The sequence below is a fragment of the Atractosteus spatula genome, chromosome 5, assembly GCF_055471065.1.
Source record: "Atractosteus spatula isolate fAtrSpa1 chromosome 5, fAtrSpa1.hap1, whole genome shotgun sequence".
NCBI lineage: Eukaryota > Metazoa > Chordata > Actinopteri > Semionotiformes > Lepisosteidae > Atractosteus > Atractosteus spatula.
In genome coordinates, this window is record NC_142710.1 from 57,515,027 (window position 1) to 57,538,092 (window position 23,066).

Sequence of the window (23,066 nt, forward strand, 5' to 3'; positions counted from 1 at the left end):
GAATGAATTCTGAATAAGGCTTTATTTCACAATGACTATTCCCAGCAATTGAACACGAGTGGTTGTTTTACACCAACAAGAGCTTAGATTTTTATCCAGGCCCTTGAAACATTATAGCTACTTGGCAAGTTAAGGAGTTGACTCATACAAGATGAAGCAAAGGGACCCAGTTCATACTCAAACCTTGCAGTAGCAGTGAAACTCATACTATATAGAAGTGAGTCTGGTTGAAATACAATGTTATTTCATATTTATGGTCTAAGAAAAAGTTATTATATTTGCATTGCTTGACTATACCATTCAAATATTTACCACTTTTAACAGATAAGGTAAGAGTACCATGATAAACAAAAAAATGATCTTCAGCACTGTAATTGAAGCAACATGGTAGGGGAGCAAGGTAATGTTTATAGTTTTTTACCCAGCTTTGTGAAGTCCTTCACAAAACAATTCAGTACTATGTGCTATAAAACTATTAAAATATTATTGTAAGACCACTGTATATAGGATAGTGAAAACAGGGGGAAAATATGCTGAAGTACTAATTACAAAGACTTACAGTATGGGAAAATTCTTTTGAAAAATGAAAAGTAAAATAAAGCAAAGAAAGTATAATGTACAGTACAGTTTTACTTTGGTCACAATTTGCAATACAGGTCTGACACTTTAGAGCTTTACAATGAGTGGTTTGTAACCACTTTTTAGCCTGATCGCATTATACTGTATCTCAGAAACTAAAGAAGTGCTGGGCCTGGTCAGTACTGATATGGGAGACTTTATTACAGGTTGAGACCTCAGCAGTTCAATTGGTGAAGTAAATTCTCACTTCTACACATTGATTATCCGTGTAATGGGACTGCTTATGCACGTCTCCCTATAATAAAGTTTAGCGATAAAAAAAATTGCTATACAAATATGAGGAATTATCATCTCCATTCAAGCCACTCAATCACTCTGTAAGTGATAATACTTAATTTAATGGTATCTTCCCCTGTTATTGACTCTAATTTTGAAATTTGCTTTCAAAATCCAAAACTTTCTGGAATTAACTAAATTTTTATCATCCATAAAGATTATGAATGTCTTTCATTAAGTTATGTCACAAACCATATATTTTACGTTAGAGGAGAATTACACAATATAGTTAAATCAACATCCAGGCTTAAATGAATATCGAAATAGATGTTAGAAAAAGTTAAATCTTGCTACCCATGATTATTTTCCTACAGCCTATACAGTACGAATATTAATAGCAAGTATACAGAAAGGGCATTTAAAAACAATACATAGTAATTTCCTGGATTGCTTCTAGGCCCGCAAAAAAATTAAGCATTACATGTATCTTCAGAAGATCAGATTCTATATGCAAAGTACATTAATTCCAATTAATCTGAGGTTTGGAAGTGTTTACAGAAAATTTAACCTTTGTTAAATCATTGTGGAATTTGAATTCATGTTGCCCACTTTGTATGCAAAACCATAAAAACAGTTTTTGTTCACCTTATGATAAGCCCTCTTTCTTATTACCTTCTATAAAAATGAACACCGATATAATCCTGTGCCCTTTTTATAAAATAGCCTAAGATTTTTTATGATTATAGTGTATGCGTGCTCAATATGATCTACTTTAAATGTTATTAAAATGCTCATAAAAGAAGTAAACCTACTGTATACCCTACTACTGTATACTAACTAACTAGCTTTTACTTTCTATAAACTAAGTACTGTATACAAGACTGAGCAGAAATGGGAGGAAAATGGCATCTTTGTCTCATCCTGCACAGTGACCCCTGGTGTTGGCTGGAAGCCAGCAGGGCTGACCCTTATTGGTAACTATACAACTGTCCTCTACTTTACACCTTTGGTGCTTTAAAGCTTTGGTGCTAAAATGATTAAATCATAATAAAGAAAAAATTAGATGGCTTGGTCAAGCATGTCTTCAAATAAGACATCTAATATCTTCCCTACTGGTGCCGAGGTGCAGTAGTAACGAAAGTTTGACAAAAAAAAATCAAAGTTAGTTCAAAGCTAAGGAAAAAAAGAACTTTTTTAGATTTAGGATTTAGACTAAGGATTCAGGATTAAGATTCAGAGACATACTGTAGTTTTCTTTTGGATGCTACAGGAGCATCTGATGACAGCCTTAGTAAGACACACTTCAGTTAAAAAGTATCTACCTGACATGGAAAATCAGCTGAATAGTTTTGGTTAGCATTAACTTCTAAATTCAGAGGAACTCAAAGTTTAGCAGGAACTGAGACAAAAAGGGTTTTGGGGGAAATAAGACAAACAGATCTTACAGTGATATCCTACAGTTTCTGTTTGTGTGAGCATTTTTTTCTTGGTAATGTTAAAATAATTGCTCTGCATTCTTAATGATCCCCCAAGTCACACATAAGGAATTCCTGTAACTGGAGGAGTGCATTGATTAAAAGTAAGCTTCTGAAGCATGCCTCATACAAAAAGTATTTGTGTTTTAAACGTAGTGTGCTATTAAATATCAAACACAATTATTTGGTACTTAGAGGAAAAAACATACTGTAGATGTCTTAAGATGTTACTAACCCCCTTTTCTTTTGTCTTTATTAGCATTTATAAATATTGTCAGGAAGATTAGTTTTATTAATTAATTTTATTAATTGTATTAGATTAATGGATTCATTGTATTGATCTTAGTTGAATGCAAAAAAGAAAGAATGAAATAGGTTTAACACTTTATTTTTACCCAGAAGCATACTGTTGTACCAGGGAAAGCTACTGTATATACTGTGAGAAAAAAAGCCTTTGGAATGTTGTAAAGGCTTATCATGTGCAAGTAATAAAGAAGTGAGATAAATAATGCAGAAGTTGTGGTGCAGATCTGAATGCCAGTATATGGTTAATCAGCTGAGGAATCAGCAGCATTCCTAATAATAACAACCAAATGACCTATACAGGGCACTCCAATCCACAGAGGCTAGGTGAGAACTTATTGGAATAATATATTTCCTTTATAAACCAAATAGTATAGAACCTAAATAATTCTTATGATTTTTATATTCAATTGGAAATGAGTGATGTGCAGTATATACAGTAGCTTTAAATACATTCTTATATTTTTTTATTGTTTTTACATTTGTAAGATATACCATTTGAAACTGCATTTCAGTAGTAGAAAACTACAATTTCAATGTGAAGGTAGCAGAGTATTAATAAGACAGTGACATTTGAGAGTTGACTGTATGGCTAATTACAGTGGTAAGTTGACTGTGGTTGAGGCTGAATAATTTCAGATATATTCATGAACAGAGCAGTTCTTTCTCTTTGGCTTTGCAAAGCTTGGTTAGAGGGCCAACATGCCTGGACAGAAATAGAAGGCAGTCTGAACCTCTCTATTACCAAAGCGCTGCTGCATTAGTGGTGATAAATAGAATGGAGTAGTGTTAGCACAATGGAAACTGGAACAGATTGGGCAAGAAGCCTCGATTTATACCCATGATTAGTGGGAAAGGGAGTTCCTTATGATTGTTATAAACTCAAATAGAAAAAGCAATCAAAGAATTATCATCTACTGCATACTGTACATCAAATTTGTGACTATTTTAAATTAGTGGATATTCCCAACTTCAGTTTACATAAACATAAATTGGATATGGTCCTTTCCTATTTGATCCATTTACTGTACATACAGTATGATCTAGTGAGCTAAACACTAAACATAATGGGGAATCCTAACTGTATTCATCCTATTTTTATGTAGGATATACATTTAGAGTAATATACATGTATTAAAGGATTGTTCTGTGGACATAGGTTTTGGTAAAACATGTGTTGACTCTGTGGCATTAAGAAAAACTGTATGTATAGCTACTGTAGATCCATTCCTCTCTTAATGCGCTTATGTTTTTCTTAGGTTGTTTCTTGTTGCCTTCTAGAGTAAACAAACGTGCAAGAAAGTACACATTTTTCCTTCAGCAGAGCAGAACAGAAGAATCTACCCCAAATGGATTAATAAGTTTTGTATGCACCCTTTTAGTTGAAATATAGTCAAGAAAGCATATACAAAATCTATGGAGACCTAAAGATGACCAGGCAGATTTCTAAGGAATAAAGCATATTTGTTTTTAATGAAAGTTCGGGAGTAATGAAGGCAGCTGAGCTCAATAAACTCAGCTGCTACAAAATCTCACTAATTCTGACGTAAGCACTCAGTCTCCATATATAACAAAAGTCACCTTCTCTTCTTCCTCGCTAATTTTTGCATCCCTCTTCCACCCCTCCCCTTCTTTGCAGCTACCCATTTGGTTGCATGGGGGCCCCATCCTCCCTGTCCAATGGCCGGGAGGTTGGCTCTCAGCCAAGCGGGTTAAGCCAAGTCTTCGCATCTCAATAAACAATTTACTTTCTCTCAATCTTCGACTCTTGTCATTCCTCGTGAAGTACAATTACTCTGACTGTGTGTAATGTTGCACTACTGAGTTGGGACTAGCAGTCAATCTTGAGCCATAGACTGAGCTCAAGTGCTGGTGGAGAGGAAGATGAATCAGGGAAACACACAGGCACCATGCAGGGAGCTGCACAGAGCTGTGCGCACGCAGAGACCAGGCTGTGTGGGCAGCGTGCACAGAGGGGAACAGCACAGGGAGCTGTGCTGAGCACGCAGGCTGTATGGTCCTATACCCAACTCAGTTATACCCAACTGACTATGGAAGTGCTGCAATGTGTGAAGACAGATAGCATGCTGTGGCAGGACCAGAGTCACAGTCCGAGATTTAAGGGTTTTGGGGGACAAAGTCAAAATAAGCCTGCGTCCAACACACTGTAGAGAAACAAAGCCGAGTGGTGATCCAAGAGATGAGCTGCAAAGTAAGCAGAGGTCAGGATTCCAAACAAAGCACACCTAGTGAACAAAGCTAGTGACACACAGGTACAAGGACTCGAGGGGCTCAGAGACAAGACTTGAGAACAGGGATGGAGGGAAATTCAATGCAGACAACCCCAAGTTCTGTCAGATCCGAGTGTTTATCCTGCAAAACACCTGGAACAGGCATGATCGTAAACCAGGTATCGAGTTAATTGTGGCAACTGGTGCAGGGAAACAGGCTGGTGTCTCAAAGGTAAAGTAGCTCGCCCTACTTCACGGCAGCACGGGCAGATATAACACTGTGATGACAGGGTCTATGATAATAGTCCCTGTAGAATGTTAAAAGATTATACTTCAAATCCATTTTTCTCTCGAAAAAAAAATTAAAGCAAAATCTTATGATTACTGCAGATGCTCCTAAACATCCTATTTTCAAACATTTGAAATAAATGTTTCTGAGACAATGCTATCAATTCATTAAGGATTTCTCTGTCACTAGACCTCAGTGGGATTTACAGTACTGTACAGTATATGCATGTTAGTCTGACTCAGAGAGTTCTGCTCCATTTGTTTCCTCCTTTGACAGTTGGAATCAATTTCTGAACAGTTCCTAGTCACACTCATTGATCTTCAGCCAATTATACTGAATTTAGTAGGAATTATCTGATGATGTTACAATAAAGTTTAACTAAAATTAAACTCGTTTTGAGTTGGTTAGAGCTTGTTAGTATCTTATCTCTGCTATGGTATAAATCCTTCTGGGTGATTACTGAACCATATTCCTAGTAGATAACTACAGATAGTGATTTTAACAGCCACAGTAACTGTGGGACTGAAGAAACATGTAAAAGTGGTTGTATTTGTGTAAGTCATGATGCCATGTGAATCTGAGAAATGAGGCAACGCTCTGTGGGTTTGAAGACAGCATGCTTCTTACCCTCTGGTGTTACGCACCATTTAGCCTGGTATGAGCTACTGTATCTAATCCTTTTATGCATGACTTGTTTCAGGAGTACAGTTACTGTTAGTGTGATATGCTCTTTGATGCTCTCCGTAGTTCCATTAGTACCTGTCAGAACGATATCTTGCCTCCCAACCAGCGGTCCAGACCTGTGAACCCCATTGCCATTCTGCCTCTATTGCCATACTGTACATCATGGCTTACATCTTTGTTCCCATAGCTCCCTGATAACAGTCACTGTGTCACTGTTATTGGCTGCTCGGTAAATAATGACAAGGTGGATTGCCCTACAATAATATATTGCGTCAGATGTATAATATGAAAATGTTATGATTTGACAATAAGGAAATATTGTCCTGACATTAAAAAATTGACGCAGTAAAGTACAGTATATTCCATGTGAGCCTTAGTTTTCAATGCTTATGCACATGGATAGTAATATAATCCGGGAGCTCTGAATGGTCCCAATGGCAACAACAGAGTTTGAACAGGTGATTAAAAATAATAAGTTGCCCTTAAGTTGTTGTTATTTGTATAGATAAGATCAATATTCAGCATCTACTGTGGATGTGCCAATATATAAGGTTAAGTTTATGGAATTATAGTTACTGTATGTCAGGCAGGTCTGAGATGTTCATTTTGCTCAAGTGTTTTTTTAAAGCAAGCAATGTTTTGTAGTGTACAAACAGCATTTAGTGGAGCTGTTGGAAGTTTAAATATTGTTCTGCCTTTATTGAAATGTCTTAAACAAGTTTATAGCAGAAATTCTGTTCTAGAATTATCATTTTACTGTACATAATGGTGTTGCAATTCACACAGGTTTGGTTTAGAGAAAAGTCATATTTACATATAACCAAGTTATATAATGTTATATACAGTACATACTGTATACCGTTGCATAAAGTACTACAGTATATACAGTAATAATATGCAGGGTTTTGATTTACTATGGCAATTAGAAATTTGAACAGTAAATTGCGAGAGTACTTGATGGCTTGATGACTTACTTTTAGGAAATATACTGTACAAACATAATTTAGTCTCACAAATGCATAACTAAATATGCAATATATAATGTATTGATAAAACATGCATAACAAACAATAAACATAATACAACATATTCATTAAATTATCCGCTGTAATATGAAAAGCTGAAAATTCACTCAAGGATTACAAACTTCAGAGTTAAAATACATTAACTATAACATGTTATATTTTACCTCATAGTTTTTATCAGTTTTTATCATATTATAATTATGTCACATTAATATTCTCAGATACAAGTAAATATGTATATACTATTGTGAACTAAATATCAAATATTCAACTCTCAAGAATTATAATGTGAATAAAGAAGTTTTATACACAAGGATCTGTTTGACAAGTCCCCTCTAAGAGTTTATCTTTCCTGCTGAGAAGACTGAGCTTTCTGGGTTTATCTGTGGTCAGACTTGAAAGCTGCTTGCTCTGAGTAGGTTGTGTCCAGGTGCAGAGAGAAGAGAGAGAGCTTTGCTTAGTGTTGCTGGGCAGCTCTCCTAGAAGTATTGCGTAATTTCATTCTTTAAAACGGTGTTTAAATCAGTCTGTACATAGTTCCTTTTTTCAGGTCCAGCTGTAAAGTAGACAGGTGGGAAAACATGATTTGTCCTGGCTATATCTTGATACTGAATAGGCTCAAAGTCCAACCACCTTATTTTATCGATCAGAGGATTCACTCTCTTAGCCCGGTGTCTTGGTAAAAGGTTTGAAAATGAAAAATGACTTGGATGCTAACTTTTTAGATGCTACTCTACGTCTTAGCTGGTAATGGGTTAAGGGTGTTATCAGGTATAGTACCCACTCTACAGATCCTTCATTGGTAGACCTTCCTTTGGGTGATCAACCTTGCCTTGAACCCGTGGTTTAGCAGAGAAATAGACTACAGACTTGCTGAAGCCCATCTGCACTACATATCATTAGATTGTACAGTATTGGATACAGCTTTAGTTATTCCATAGCTTAACAACTAAAGTACTGTAGCTGTCAGTAAGGTGGATGCTTCAGGTCAGATTCCTCAAGTTTCGGCTCTGGAAATTTCAGAGGCTCCCTGGAGACACCCAAATGTTAAGGACTGAACTTGTTGGAGAAGCCTGAAGGCTGAAGAGTTAGAGCTTGCTGGAGAAGTGCAAAGGCTGAGGGAGTCTGAGCTCACTGGAGAAGCCTGAAGGCCTGAGGGGATGACCTGGTGAGTATAAATGGGATCGCTGAAGTAGTGGACTGGATGTGACCTTGATAGGCAGTACAATGGTCAGTCATCGACCTTGATCCGGCAGTGCTGAAGCAGTCACAGCAGTGATGGGTTTGCTGACTTCCCATGGACCAGAGAGGCTGATGCAGTTGTAGCAGAGATGGGTTGCTGACTGTTAATTGACTAAGGACTAACTGGTGTGGAAACTGGCTGCTGGTGCATTGTGAAGCAACTGAATTGTAGAGGTTGCCGCAAGTTTTGCAGAGACAAACTGCTGGCTTGGAGCTGACTGGTAGCATTGTTGAAACTGTGGCAGACTGTGATCCCAGGAGACCATAGCGCGCTAGTGCGGTGACTGGCTGCTGGAATGTAGCAGAATGGAGTATCATTGGCATCACAGCAAGGGTTTACTGCCAGCTCATAGCAGTCAGGATGGTCAAGGAGACTGTGGTAGACTGATTAAACCCTAGTGACTGCAGCAAGCCAGGTAGGCAGATTGACAGCTGGCTTGATGCAGATCGGTAGCACTGGCAGTTATACCAGAGGTTGGTTGCTGACTGGGCTAGCGGATAGCACAGTCGCAGCAGTGGCTGGCTGCTGACTAGGGTTGATGACACTGGAAATACGCTCAATGTCCAAGGCATAGACCTGTTCTGAGATGCACTTTCCTTAGAGAGAGTTCTACCACATCCAGCGGTGATTGTGCCGATGTCTGTGGTGCTTCAGGATTTAATAACCAATGAACGAATGAGTGATTGGGTGCCTGAGTGGTAGAGGGAGGTATTACCTGAAAGGTGGCCTGACTGCATCCTTTGATCCATGTAATGACCATTATTCTGTGATTCCTAGTCTCTTGTAGCAACTACGGATTGCAAGCTGCTGCTGGCCCAGGGCATAAAGCTTTACAATATCTCTTATCAGAGGGGCCTCTTAGTCTTATTCCTCTGTATTTGTAGAGACTCTCAAGCTGTCTTGTCAAGGCAACACAAAGAGTATTAGAAATCTTTAAAAACACCTAATTCTATGTGTGTAATTATGTGTACTAATATGGGCTGCCACTACAAACATAAGTAACTCTGGCTGATATGATACTTAAAGAACTAATGCATAGGCTTAAAGTTAAATAACATTAATAACCAACTGAGAGAAAAAGAAGTCATCACAAACATAGTAATCTGTTAGAAAAATAACATGAATCCCACCTATGCATAATATTTGCCCTTTCTGTCAGAGGACCTATAAATTTTATCTCCATGCTATCATTCCCCATGCTGCAGACACAAGTGTGTCTGTTTCACAATAAAAACAAGACCACATTGAGATGTGGAAATTGGGTAGTGGGTACTAGGGCAGGGGAGCACTCACTCATTCACTATATTCATCTTATGCTCCTTGTCTTTGGAGCCCTTAGAAAGTTGTGTTTAACAACCTTCAGCTTGGTTTCATCTTGTTCTGCTCTTCTTCCATACAAGACCCCATCAGCCAGACGAAATCATGAATAAGCAAATACTGGAATGTTAAATTCACAGATGTCGGGACCCTACTGTGCTCATTTTTCATTATAGTTTTTAATCTGAACTTGCTAACAATGTCTTTTTGAGCTGAATACACTTCCTGCCAATCTTCAGATGTTTGAAGCTCCTTTTAAAGTGTGATAAAAGCAGATATGCTGTGACAAAGTATTATAATGTAAATTAGTTTGGAGAATTTTGTTTTGCTTAGAAAGTAAATAAACTACCCTGGGATCATGAAGAAAGGTATTTAAGATGTGCTATTATGTGTTGGTACAATAGCAAAACATAGAAGGCTGCCAAGATATTTCAGTGCAGGTAATCATTTCTTGCAGTTTCCCAAATTTAGATAATTTATATTTTATAAACATATTTGGAGTATAATTATATGAACTCTATGTCTGGTTTTGAGTAATTGTACCTTACAGTGATCCCAGTCGTTCAGAAAGAACAAGCTTCTTTAAAGTATGATTATTACTTTTTTAATTTAAAAAGTCTCAAAAGTAACTCATTTAAAACATTGTGTGTCAGAACAGCATTAAATGAAAGAAATGATATTCCTTTTTTTTCCAGCACAATTTTTTTTTCTGGCAGGAAGAATACCAGATATTTTCCAACATTCATGCTGGAATTAATAATAAAATCACAGGGGGGTTTCAAAAGATTTAAGGAGAAAAAACATTGAAGGTTAATGGTATTTTGTGTTTTTATCTCTTAAAAATTCAGTTATGCGAACATTTCGTTGTTTTTATTATGTTCCTGTACTAATTTACCACTATTGTTTGCGAGACTGTATCATATTGTTTTGCACATAGGCTCTCCTGTGCCGTCATTGGTAGTTCCAGGTGGACAATTGTAGTTTCCTTTTCTCCTCTGGTGTTCTCTTTCAGGCTGGCAGACTGTCATTTCCTTAATGAAAAATCATATAGCCAAAGATATTTTCCCCTTAAAGAGTACTGTAGTACTACAGGAAATATTTATTAGCGCAAATTGTTAACATTATTTTTATTGACAAGGTATTGCATAGCAAAAGTGTCTTGCTTTGCAACAGTTTGCTTATACTGTACACATACTGTAAGCAATGACTTTATGATTTCCATCTTTGGAAATAGAAAAGAACCAAAGCAGATTGGCTAGTGTAAACAATTGTCTGAAATACTGTATATGACATATATGTTGTGTGAAATGTACTACATTTTGTTATATAAGAACATATTGTTAAAAATCCTTGTTTAGAACACTGTGAAGCACCAGTATGCCTAGTGGCTGCCTATACAAATTTATTAAGTTGGCTGTTAGGGATTGTCAAAATGTCTTTTACCAAGGTCACCTGCATCTTCGGAGAAATGCATCTGACACTTGGAATACAAATATTTACAGGAGCTCCATGAGTTTCTCTAATACTTGGTCTGTTTACTGATGCCAGGGAAATGTGTTTAGAGTTATTGCAATAAAATGCTAGTTGTGTTTACCTGGTCAGATCACAGTGGTTGCCCACCAGTTGTGTTTATCATTAAAATCCTCAATAAAAGCAGTATTAGGTTAAGGGATGGATTAATTTGAATTGAAACTTAGTGCTGATTCACTTTGGTGACTTAGAATAAAGTGGATAGTCCCAGCCCAGGCCACAGAAGCAATTACTTCACTCCATAAAACCATACATAATTTAGCATCCTTAAACAGTTTTTTGACCAGCTACATTATCATGTTATTCCACAATCTTTTGGATGATGATTGATGCAGTGCTGTCTTCTTTTGCTGTTATTTTTTTTTACTTTTGATTGCCCAGGCTAATAAACCCTTCTAGAAGAAACAAAACATTTGAAAAGTTTTCTGAAAGTACACATTCTAGATCTTAAACACACTAGTGTTGCAGCATAGTTTTATTGCCTTTTGACCCATCCACCCATCCATTTTCTTACCACTTCATGAAATTCAGAGTTATGCTGTATGCTGTATTTCTTTGGTTATATAAATTGAATTATATTCCATAGATACAACATGTTTGTGCTGTATGTTTGTACCAGTTTTAACTTTTAATTAATTACTATTTGGCAATGCTGAATTTGACACAATATCTGTTGCAGGACTTTAAAAATCTGGTTTCTAAATCCTACAGTATGTGCACAAAAATCAGATGCATTCACCCACTTTTACAAGACCTCTCACTGCTCTGTGGCTGTGAGCATAAAAAGCATCCCTATTAAAATGCACCAGGACTTTAAATTATACATGGAAACTTCCCTGTAATGGATCTTTTCAAGGTGCATTCCCATCACTTTTTCATATCTCTTGCTTTATTGAACAAGGGTCTTGGTCTAACTAAATTCCCAGATGCCTTTTATCTAATGAAGAAGTTGGTGTGGAACCTTTTTTAGATTAAAGGTTAATATTTATAGGCAGATCAAGTTGTAAAGTAGTAGGAATGCCATGGAAATCAGATAAATTTAGATGTGTTTTTAATTGTGAAATGTCAAAAGCAGATCTGGTGCATCTGGAGCATATAACAATAATAACAACAACAATAATAATAATAATAATAATAATAATAATAATAATAATAAAGCACTTTACAAGTGGAGACTCCACTCCTCCACTACGAATGTGTAGCCCCCACGTTGATGATGCTACGGCAACCAAAATGCACTAGTACGCACATCAAAGATCAGTTATTAGTAGAGAGAATAGTAAGGGCCAGGCACTGGGGTAACATTCCTACTCTTTTCCATAAACATGACCACAGAGAGTCAGGACCTTGGTTTTACTTCTCATCCGATGGATGGTGCCTTTTTTACAGTATATAATATCATTATAACTGAAAACCTAACAAGCTTTTTTTTTTCATTGTGCCTAGAGAGCAGGATATGGGCAAACACGCTCAATCATTCTTGAGTCATGAAGTTTACCTGTAAATACCTATTTTTATTATTTTCTACAGTGATGAGCCAGGCATAATCCAAAGTACAAAGCAAGTACTGGTGAAAACAGGAGTATTACAAAAAAATAATAGAAAGTGGTAACAATGGGAGATGTAGCTCCAGACAGCTACAGCATGTACAGACTTTCTCTTCTGTTATGATATACTGTATGATGTACAGAAACCTTGCTCAGTTAGTAATATTCTATATTAAATCATTTTCTTTTCACAATTCTGCTAAAACACTTAGTCTTTAAGTAGTTAATTTCTTTCTTTCATTCTCAATAATCACTGATGTTTCAAGTCATGTAGCGATCCTGTCTTCAATCCATAAGAATAAAAAAAGAATATATTCAAGATATTCCAGCCATTTGAAAGAGTAGGAGTTACAGTATTGAAAAGAACAAAGACGTGAGGAAAAATATTGAAATATGCAACACTGCACTATAATTTCAAAATGCACAATACCTTACCTCCTCACATGGAACAGTAGGTGAAGGAGGCCACTATCTGTATTTGTTTCTGTACAGGTCCTACAGTATGCAATTTTCAGAATTAAGTCTTTTCTGTCCTGTCTTTCAGACTTCCTCTGTCAACACATTTGCTTAAAGTAATGATAGAGGAGAGGTATACTGTGAATATCTTCTCCTGCTCTTAATACTTCTCTGCCTTAATGGAGGATGTTTTAACAATGATTCTGCCTATAAACTTTAGAGTGATTGTTAAAAAAGTGTAGTAAATTAACATGATTTACCAGGCAGTTTGAATAAATGAAGCACACATTGCTTTATCAATTGGCAGCTTTGTTTCCATTTGTGTTACTGATTAATAAAGTTTCACTGTGTTTTTGTTTTACAAAAGTAAAAATAAATATGCTTTTGCTTGTAATTTTGTTTACCTGTAAAAAGTCATTTTGAGACTCCTTCAGGTGTGGGAGGCAGGACTAAATCCTTAACTATTTACTGTACATACGGTACAGTATGTAACACTTCAATCTAATGATCACAGCCATGCAAAATTGCAAAAATGTGAGTTTGCCTTAATTAGTATATTACTTGGAAACCTGTTGTTAACCTGATTTATTTTGCATCCTGTAGCAAGTGTTGAGATTTTTGTATCTTATGGAGAAGCTTCATAAGAGCTGTAAATAAAGCTGTGTTTCTTTTAATTTCTAATTTATTAATTAGATGGTTTTGAATTAAACTGTCATTCACAGTCCGTTAACAAACCTTAGGAAATAAAAAGCAGATCTAATGTCAAAATACTAGTAATTTAAATGCATACTGTACATATCACTGGGACTTGCAGCGTCTTATCCTCCTTACAGTACTATGGTATTCCTGAAACACTGCAAAAATTAAATCTGTTTCCAAGACTACACACACCAAAATTTATTTAAAAATATTGTTTCATTAATCTACACTTTGCAAAGTTGCTTTTTTGCAGCAACAGGGACACATACTATATAAAAAGATAAGTTAGAAGGCTAGATACGTTTGAACAATTTATAGACAAATCATAGTACTGTATCTTAAATTAACTTTTCATTTTTCAAGCTTTAACCAGACTTCTCTCTTTTGTGTTATATTGTGTGACTGCAAATGAGCTCTTCTGAGATCTTGACCTTAGAAGGTTAAACAATTATATTAAAAATTTCCACGTTTATTCTGTTCTGATGAGTAAACAATATGTTTGAGTTTGTATATGTTAATGGGCTATTTAAAAAATAATTGACAATGTTCATCACAAAAATAGTCATATCGGGTGTTCCATAATTTTTCGAGTCAGTTCTGCAACCATGTGCTTCCACCGGGTCAAGTTTTTTCACAGGTATGGTATGAAGTTTCACTGCGTGAATCATGTCCAGAATTAAAAGCAACAATTTATTATAGCTTCACCCTGATAAGATTGATATAATAGTTGGTTATTCATACCAGATTGTAAATGTGAAAGTCCTGAATTGTAATCCCAAAGATGAGATCATGCCATTTTTATCTGTATAGAAATCTGTGTTTTCTGACCCAAACTAGAGTTTTGAAGAACATATTCACAGGTGTGAGTTTTCTACCTGCATAGTATTGCTCCAATTCAGTCTTTTCTTACCCAGTCAGATATAGAGGCTTATATATTCTTTAGTTTTTTTGCACACATCGACGAAACTAATGGTTTGCCCACTGGTGTTTCAAAAGGTGTTCTTAGGTGTGATGTATTCAGAACTCAGCCTGAATTTTAACACAAAATAAATCCTATGTTTATATCAGTTCAGACCTAGCTTCTCTGCATTGGCTCCCAGTGGAGTTCAGTGTGAAATATAAATTCTTACTTCTAGGTTTTAAGGCTCTGCATGGGTTAGCAAAAAAACTAGATAGCATTCCTAGTTTTATCTAGCGTTTTATTTTCAAGCTCCTAGACTGTAGAATGACCTTCCATTGGTCAACAGAACAGTGACTCTGTTAGAATTTCTAAATATAAATTGAAAACATATGTTTTTCTTAGCTTTTGCTGTATGATCTTGTTATTGATTAACAGTTTTTTATTGCGATGCACTTTGAGATTTGGTGTTATATAAAAATAGAGTGCAATTAAGAATAAGAATAAGGTACAGTATGACTAAGGTTCTTGTTGTTTCCTAATATAGTCTACAGTACAAGTTTCTGAACAATCTAATTATTATAACTGCAATCAGGAGAAAGGAATAACCATTTCAAAGTAACATTCAGGGAATATGCTTTAACAGAGTTTCCCTTGCAGGATTTGATGCTTACTTCACTTCCCGAACACTGGAGAATAACCGGAGAAATGTTTGGTTTGCTGAATACTGGGAGGAGAACTTCAACTGTAAGCTGATGAGCTCCTCAAAAAAAGAGGATACCAGTCGCAAATGCACAGGTAAGACACATTGTTTGTATCAGATTATGTAGACAACAGGAAACCACGTTAGAGACCAATGTGTTTGTTTTTTTCATAAGGTTTTCTATTTTGGCACTCAACTTTTCTGACATATAACAGAAGTCAGTTTTGATGTATAAAAGAAGTGCAGCAAAACACAATTTATTTCTCTTAAAAATTTTTTGCATGTTTCATTGTATTGCTCAACATGTCGTAAACCGATTGTTTTCACATAGTACGTAGAATTCTTCTTCTAATAACTACTGTATGGCTGTCTTTCTTTATTATATTTTATGTAAAGTTAAAAAAAACTTTCCTTGAATTGGTTTGCACTACTGTTTGCAAATACAAAATATTTTTTCTAGTACTGTATATTACACTGTATGTATCTAGTATTAAATATCTCATTCATAGCTATGATGTTACAGTTCTTTTTTACATCTTTCTTTTGCTTCCCTTTGTTTTTTATCTTTTTCTTCACATACACATATGCAATTGTGTCTCCTAAAATCATTTTTTTTAAGTATGCTGAATTATGGCTTATGTAAAGCATTGGCGACAGTATTTTTCTGATTTGCATAAACTACCTATCATTTACTTAAATGACTTAAAGCCTGCAATTTATATTGCCTTGACTTGTAGCAATAATGCTATATCTGTCTGGGCTGTGATCATGGAATAATTTGTTTGTGCAAGCTTAATTTTTAATTGAAGGAAATGGATTTTCAACACTTTTTATGACGCTTTGAACATCTGCTCTGTGGACTAGTAATATAATGTTCAAAGGAGTGTAGGGCAATAAACAATAAACAATATTTAGAAATTAACGAGCAACAAACCATAAGGTATTCTGTCTCAGTAAAATATTAACTGAATATATAGTACAAGACATTTACCTGACTAATCAAAATATGAAACTTTTAATTCAGCACTGACCATTCTTATAGTGTATATACTGTATAGTACATGACTGATATGGACATACTGTATGAAAAAGCAACCTTGCTAGAGATTTAAAATGCCCTCAGAGATCCCACCAGAGCTCAAAGTAGTAATTAGTTTTGCAAAAAACCTACAACCACGATGTCAAGAATCAGTATTAAATCTTCTTTGAGTTTTCATATCTCCCTGATCTGTTGGATGGGCTAAGGTTGATGTAGCAGCAGGAGTTGAGTTAATCTACAGTATTTTGAAGAATTCAGTGAGACCTATGAATTGGAAAATCTATGAAATAAAACTCCTTCTTAGTCATTTCCTGGTTTAGTCAGTTCAGAGAAAATGAAGTCAATTTAAAGGAGGAATTTCAAAACATCACAATAGGCACAGGGAAATAACACTGAGATGCTTTACAGTGATGCTTTCCTAATGGATAGTCCATTCAGGGTATTCTGCATTCCTGTTGAAAGTTAAATTCAAAATTCAAAATGAAATCTTCATTTCTTACTCAGAATAATAAAGACATTTCAATCTTCAGGTTTTCTCTTTTCATTATTTGAATAATTAACATATGGTCTGGGGGAGGTTTTTATTGAATTTAATGACTCAGTGAGTCATACAATTAAGCACTTATAAGCTATGAAATACTTTTTTTTATTTATTTTGTCATCTGATGGAAGTGAGTTTTGTGGTGAGGAAGTTTAATTTTGTTTATTAAAGCAATTTAATGTCAATGGACAAAGGAAGGAAAATGGCAATTGATTTAATAAGGAATAGTATAGTCAGGCATTCAGAGTTTGTTTGGTCTCTTTCAACTTCTGTCTGTACTGACCTCTTTAGTATATCCCCTGCATCCCAATCTTGACTTTCTGCCAATCAGGTAGAGTAAATCAGTCCTAAACGGAAATATTGGTTTATTTTACTCAACAGCACCAATAAATATTTATTCAACAACAAACTGTATGAGCTAGAAGTTTAGCCATTAGTTTTAGCTAGAGAAGATATATTCAAAACAGACTTGGAACTACTTGGAACAATTTCGTGTTTTTATAAAGCTTATTTCTCAAGCGCCATGCAATAAATTTATATACAGTATTGACCCAAAATACCACGGATTCACATGGTGAAATTTATTAAATGGAATGAGTAAAATCAAAAAGAAGTCTAAGGGTGGTAGTGATTGTGGCATGATCATATTAACTTTGCTAAAATGTATTTTTCTGAATATGTGTCAAGGGTTAATGGATCTGAGGAACAGGACAATTTAGCTGAAAATTCTCAGATGATCAATGGTTACATTAATAACCAAAGAACCTGGATTATCTTAGTTATCATAGAAAAGGCTGTGAAGCCCTTCTCTAAAGTAAAATCCAATGGTAACCCAGTTATGCTCAGATAAATATTGGAGGGCTTTTAGTATCTTTAATATTTTTAATGAGTGCTCTGAAATAGTTCTTCGGTTAAATTTTAATGAAAGTGGTACACTTGAGAGTTCTTTTTGGGGACCAACATGTGTGTCTTTTATTGAGTTTTGCATGGTATTTCTTTGAGTACTCCATTTCTGTCATTTTTAAATGGTAATTTGGAAATAGTTTTTCCTAATCGCAGGCTTATTGACTGACTGTTAGAACAAATTAAAATGAGAGTATTCCAGGTCTCCTATTTTGACCTTTTGTGAGACTGCTTGTAGTGAAAAAAATCACCTTTGCTAAGATGTCTTGACCTACTGTAAAAGTAATTTTACTGCAGCAGCAAGCCAAACAAAAGACACTACTTTTTCTTTTTCTGTCAGAGCCTGCAGAACTCCTGAATTTTTCACCTTTTTTCTGTTCTCACACAAGCCATTTCTGCTTTCCTGAAAATACTATTAGTTCACTCCATTAGTTTACAGAGACAAGGTAGCCACAGGCTGTTACTGAAGCACTGGGAAGGTAGTGGTTTGGTCAATGGGAGTTGGCAGTAGTAAGTACCTACAGCAGCATTCATGTGGGTCCCCTGTGGCTAATTAAAAAAAAACTTATTTGTCACGGGGAAAGTTGAAGCTTCCCATACCCTGATCACGGATGGTCAGAAAGTAAGCACATTCAAGTGTCAAGCTGATTTTCAGAGTAAGCTAAGATGACAGGTGATTTTTAAAAGCTGACATAATGCACACCTGGATGCTGTCATCAAGCAACTAGAGTCCTTCAGGCTGAAGAGAGACAAGGCAGCTTGTGTCTGTGGTATTCCTTTTGTGATGTGAAAAATTGAGAAAAATCAATGCACGACTGCTACCTGTATAAAGCAATAATGTCATGTTTTGGTCCTCATTACATCATTTAATTTAGTTAGTATTGATCATCATTTAGTTTTCATAGATCAAAAATAGGTTTTCATTTTAAAGCTACAGTAGATTAGTATGCCACAGAATGGATTTACAGTAGGACTGTAAATCCTTTACAGTGATCAGAATTTAAGGATATACTGTACATATCTTGAGATTTTTAAACCAGTAAAATACATAATGGAGTTTTTTAAAATAATTCATTTTTAACGCATGATTATCAGTCATTCTTTGTAGCTGTTCTGGAGACTAATCTGAAAGATTGTGAGAAATGTAAAATGAAATAGAAATGTTTTGTTATCCAATTGTAGAGTACGACTTTTAAGGAATGAGATGAAGGTGGGAAGACTATTACTGTAGTTTCACATTAAGGGGACTGACAATACAGTAACAGATCATCTGTATAATGGTTATAAATACAATGCATAGTACTGTACAAGATTAAACCAATTCAAATTGAAATATATTGAATGTACATGATATAATACAGTATATTTAATTATTTGATGGGATTCAGTTAAAAATTCAGTTCCCTCACTGATTTTCTGTACACTAGTCCAAAATGTTTAAAACCTTGAAACTATTCTCTTACAAGATCATAGATTTAAAAAAAACACCACAGCACATACAGTACACACAAAGCTCTCTTACATTCACTAGTTTTACCTCTAACATACACACAAAACGCTCTTACATTCACTAGTCTTACCTCTCACATACTGTACAGTGTTTTATGTATATGTGCGAGGTAAAATTAGTGAATGTGAGATCGTTTTGTGTGTATGTGAGAGGTAAAACTTGTGAATGTGAGAGCTTTTTGTGTGTATATGAGAGCAATTTGTGTGTGTATGAGAGGTAAAGTTTGAACAATGGCCTAGACTGCACCTCATATAATACTGTCCCTTGAAATCAATAACTATACAGTATATGTATTAACACATATAACCCTAAGATCTTATCTGAAGTCCCTGAAGCTTTGAAGCACTTTTGTAGGTCTTTAACAGTCATGGTAATTGCACTATTTATGCAATGAATTCAATAGGAAAGTTTGCCATGGCAAATGTACTTCATTCAGGAAATATCACTGCATCAGTCATTGTACAAGATCAAGTTGAATGCTATTGCTATTCACTGATTAAAAAACCACAAAGGCCTCTTTGCAAATGCCAAAAGGGTTGATAGTAACAGTCTATGGAGACAATGAACAAATAATTATTGCTCTCACAGCTGAGCTTCAGTACTGGGATGTAAAAGGCCTTGTGCAGCAAACTCCTGTGCCTCCAGGTGTGATGTGTGTGATGCCCAATTTACATGCATCAGGGGACAGTGAATGACATGAAGTGGAGCATATGCTCTTGTCTCCATACTTCTGGACATCAGGGAGGATTACACAGATTGAGAACACATTAATACAGGCAATTTATTAGTTCTGACAGCTGTATTTACTTTGTTGAAGTGGCCCCATTGCTGGCCTTTTCTTTTTCATGTTCTCTCGATTTATTTTTTTTAGTAGATTTCAGTTTCCTTTCCCTTCTGCTTGATGGGAGAGAAAAAGGTTACAAACACAAGGAAGCCATTCAGCCCATCTAGTCCATTTGATTGTTAGAAGTTAATTGATCTAGGGATATCATCTAGCAATCTTATTGAAAGACACAAGTGTATCAGCTTTAACCAATACTGGCTGGGTAACTTATTCCATACTCCTATGAACCTTTGTGTAAAGTGCCTTCTCTTCTCAATTTTAAGACATGATCAAGGAACTGTATAGTTGTAACTCTTTGGGCAGCAATGATCTTATTTTTCCAATGATGAGATAGTGATGGTTCTTGATTATTTAACTACTGGATGTATTTAGCTTAAACATTTACATTTATTAAAATATGACTTAATTAATATGAGACTAAAATAGTTTTTCCAATAAAATACCACAATCCAATAGTTACTAATAATATTTAACTAATAGGTTTATTCCATGCTGAGAAGGGAAGAAAGAAAACATATTTGGGCTGTGGATCCTTCTTCGGGAACATGCTGTAGTTAACTAAGTGTATGTTAAAAATAAAGTGATTGTCACGCCCAGAACACTTAGAGGGCGCTCTGCTTTTCTCTGTTCGTAGTTCCCTGTGATTATTCATGTCTTTCTGGTGATTTTTGTTGTGTAGCCTATTTACTTCTTGCTTCTGCTCTGCTACTCGCTCAGCATTGAGGTTCAGATCTCCTGAGATCCGCCTAGCACCAGGTCACTCCTGTCCATGGCCTGAGGTCATAGGTTTCTATACAGCATTTCCTGAACAGCTGAGCCCAGGCTAACCTCCGTCTCGCCGCTACTCATAGTGTCTTTTTCGCTCTCCTGCCATTCCACAGTTCGTCCTTTCTGACATCTGTGATAGTGATCTGTTTAAGCTATGTACTGTACACATTAAAACCTACTAAAACAAGAGAAATAACCATATCATAATTTAAGAATATTAAATCAAGCAAGTAATAGAAAGACCGTTCTGTAGCAGATGTCAACATGATGAGGAATTCCATGGTTTCCAATGGAATGTCAGAATCATACAAAGGCCAAATGTGACAGAAGCGATCAGTAACAGTGGGGGCACTAAAAAGAAGTTTCAATGGAAAGTAACTGAATTACTGTATGTTTCATATTATCACTCAGATGAATTTCAGTGGGACTGTGGCAAATAGAAAAGGAAATGTGCCGCACTGAACACTTCATTAATCCTCTGCTCCACCTTGTCATTCACATCTTAATAAAACAGTGTACGAGCACTATTTTGAGTGGTTGGAGGCTGTACATTTTTAAATCAATTTAATCCTGCTTTGGCAACCATAAAAGTCTGTTAAGAATAATCTGTTTTTGAGCAACTCCTGTATGTTTATTATACCCCTATAATACCAATTTGGGATCAGTAGGTTTTACTCAGCTGGGCTCCATGCTTCAATCCTTGTTCTAGCTACAGGATACAGTAGATGCATCCTCTGAAATGTTTGTTTGTCAGGGCCCATTTCACATGCTCCTCAACTTTCAGTTCAGATTTAAATGTCAGGGTTGCTCTCTACAGACTTTATATGCAGCACGTCGTCTTAGATCTTAAGAAATACCTATCAGGGAAGCTCACCCTGCTGGTTAATCTATTAGATAAAAAGAAAAAAAAGTGATTGAGTGTAGTTCTACTAGTGATTATCAAAGAAATGTAGCACAAACATGTTTTTGCCTATTACAAAGGAAGGTTGTAGCTTGGGGCCAAAATATCAAATTTTCTTGTGAAAACAGTGGAACAAAATGTTCATACAAGAGGTACATTTGGTACTGTTTTTGATGATCTTATCATAATTATTATTTATTTCTAGCAAATTAGTCTTGAAAAGTCCACTCCTCAAGATTTATAATGCTCCAAATCCAGTGTCTCTGTTTAAAAAGAAGCAAGGAATACGATACATGAAAATTGTGAGGAATAAAGTAGAATTGAAGACTACCATACAGTACAATGCCAAGCTAGTGTAAAATATTAAAAAACTCTTAATATTTTATTTATTAAATAATAAAAATAAAAATAAAAATAAAAGTTATGTATTAATTAACAACTGTCAAACATAACACTAGACAACATTCTTGGTGTTGTTAAGAATAGTAATATTTTATGGCTGGGTTAATTGATTTCAACCCTTATAAACCTGCTATATACAGCAAACGAAAGGCATTCAAAACAAACTTTTTTTGTTTCTTAGTTTGGGCATTCACAGCATCTTTGATCATCATCTAGTTTTTTTTTGTACCAGCTTATGATACATGCTCAGTACTGGCTTTGAGAACATTAAAGAAACTTCAGAGTTTACAGAAGAGGATGAGTCATTTATGCATCAATAAATTATATACTGTAATTCAAATGGTTATTTACTGTAAATAAACCTTAGGAATGTTTACTCCTTCTACATAAGAATCATAAATGAGTGACACCACTAGTCTAGAAATAATTGCTAACATCCTGTAGCCTGGATTTACGGTAAATACCAGAGCAGCACCTGTTTGAGACTGAGTTTGATTTAGACTCAAAATTAAACTCAAAATACAATCTTTGAAAATAGGTACTCTGTATCATAAGTCCTTCATTATCAAATACAAATGTGATAAAGGTACAGTATTTACTTTACATTTTTCAGCTACTGCATTTTGTATGTCCAGTATAGTAAACTCTCAGTGACTGACTAATTGGGGCGAAGGGGTGTCTGTTAAATGTCTGTTACAATACATTACAAATTTCAAATGTATACAGTATGTACAATATATACTATATATATGCTCTCTGGTTCTTTAGACTAATTTTTTAACAATTTCAAACAACACATTTAAATGTATACTGTATAAAATATGGTAATCCATACAAAGCACAACATCAATCATAAGCAATTGATCTACTATACCTCTATAGGGCATATTTTTGAGTTTTAAA

At 35.3% G+C, this 23,066-nt stretch overlaps 1 protein-coding gene across 1 annotated transcript in view; it reads left to right on the forward strand.

The window, feature by feature from the left end:
• Positions 1 to 23,066, forward strand: part of grm7 (glutamate metabotropic receptor 7) — a 241,636-nt gene that overhangs the window by 144,099 nt on the left and 74,471 nt on the right. The window contains exon 5 of the mRNA XM_088916628.1: positions 15,213 to 15,350. Within this exon, the coding sequence (XP_088772754.1) occupies positions 15,213 to 15,350 (138 nt within the window). The remainder of the gene's footprint in view (positions 1 to 15,212; positions 15,351 to 23,066) is intronic.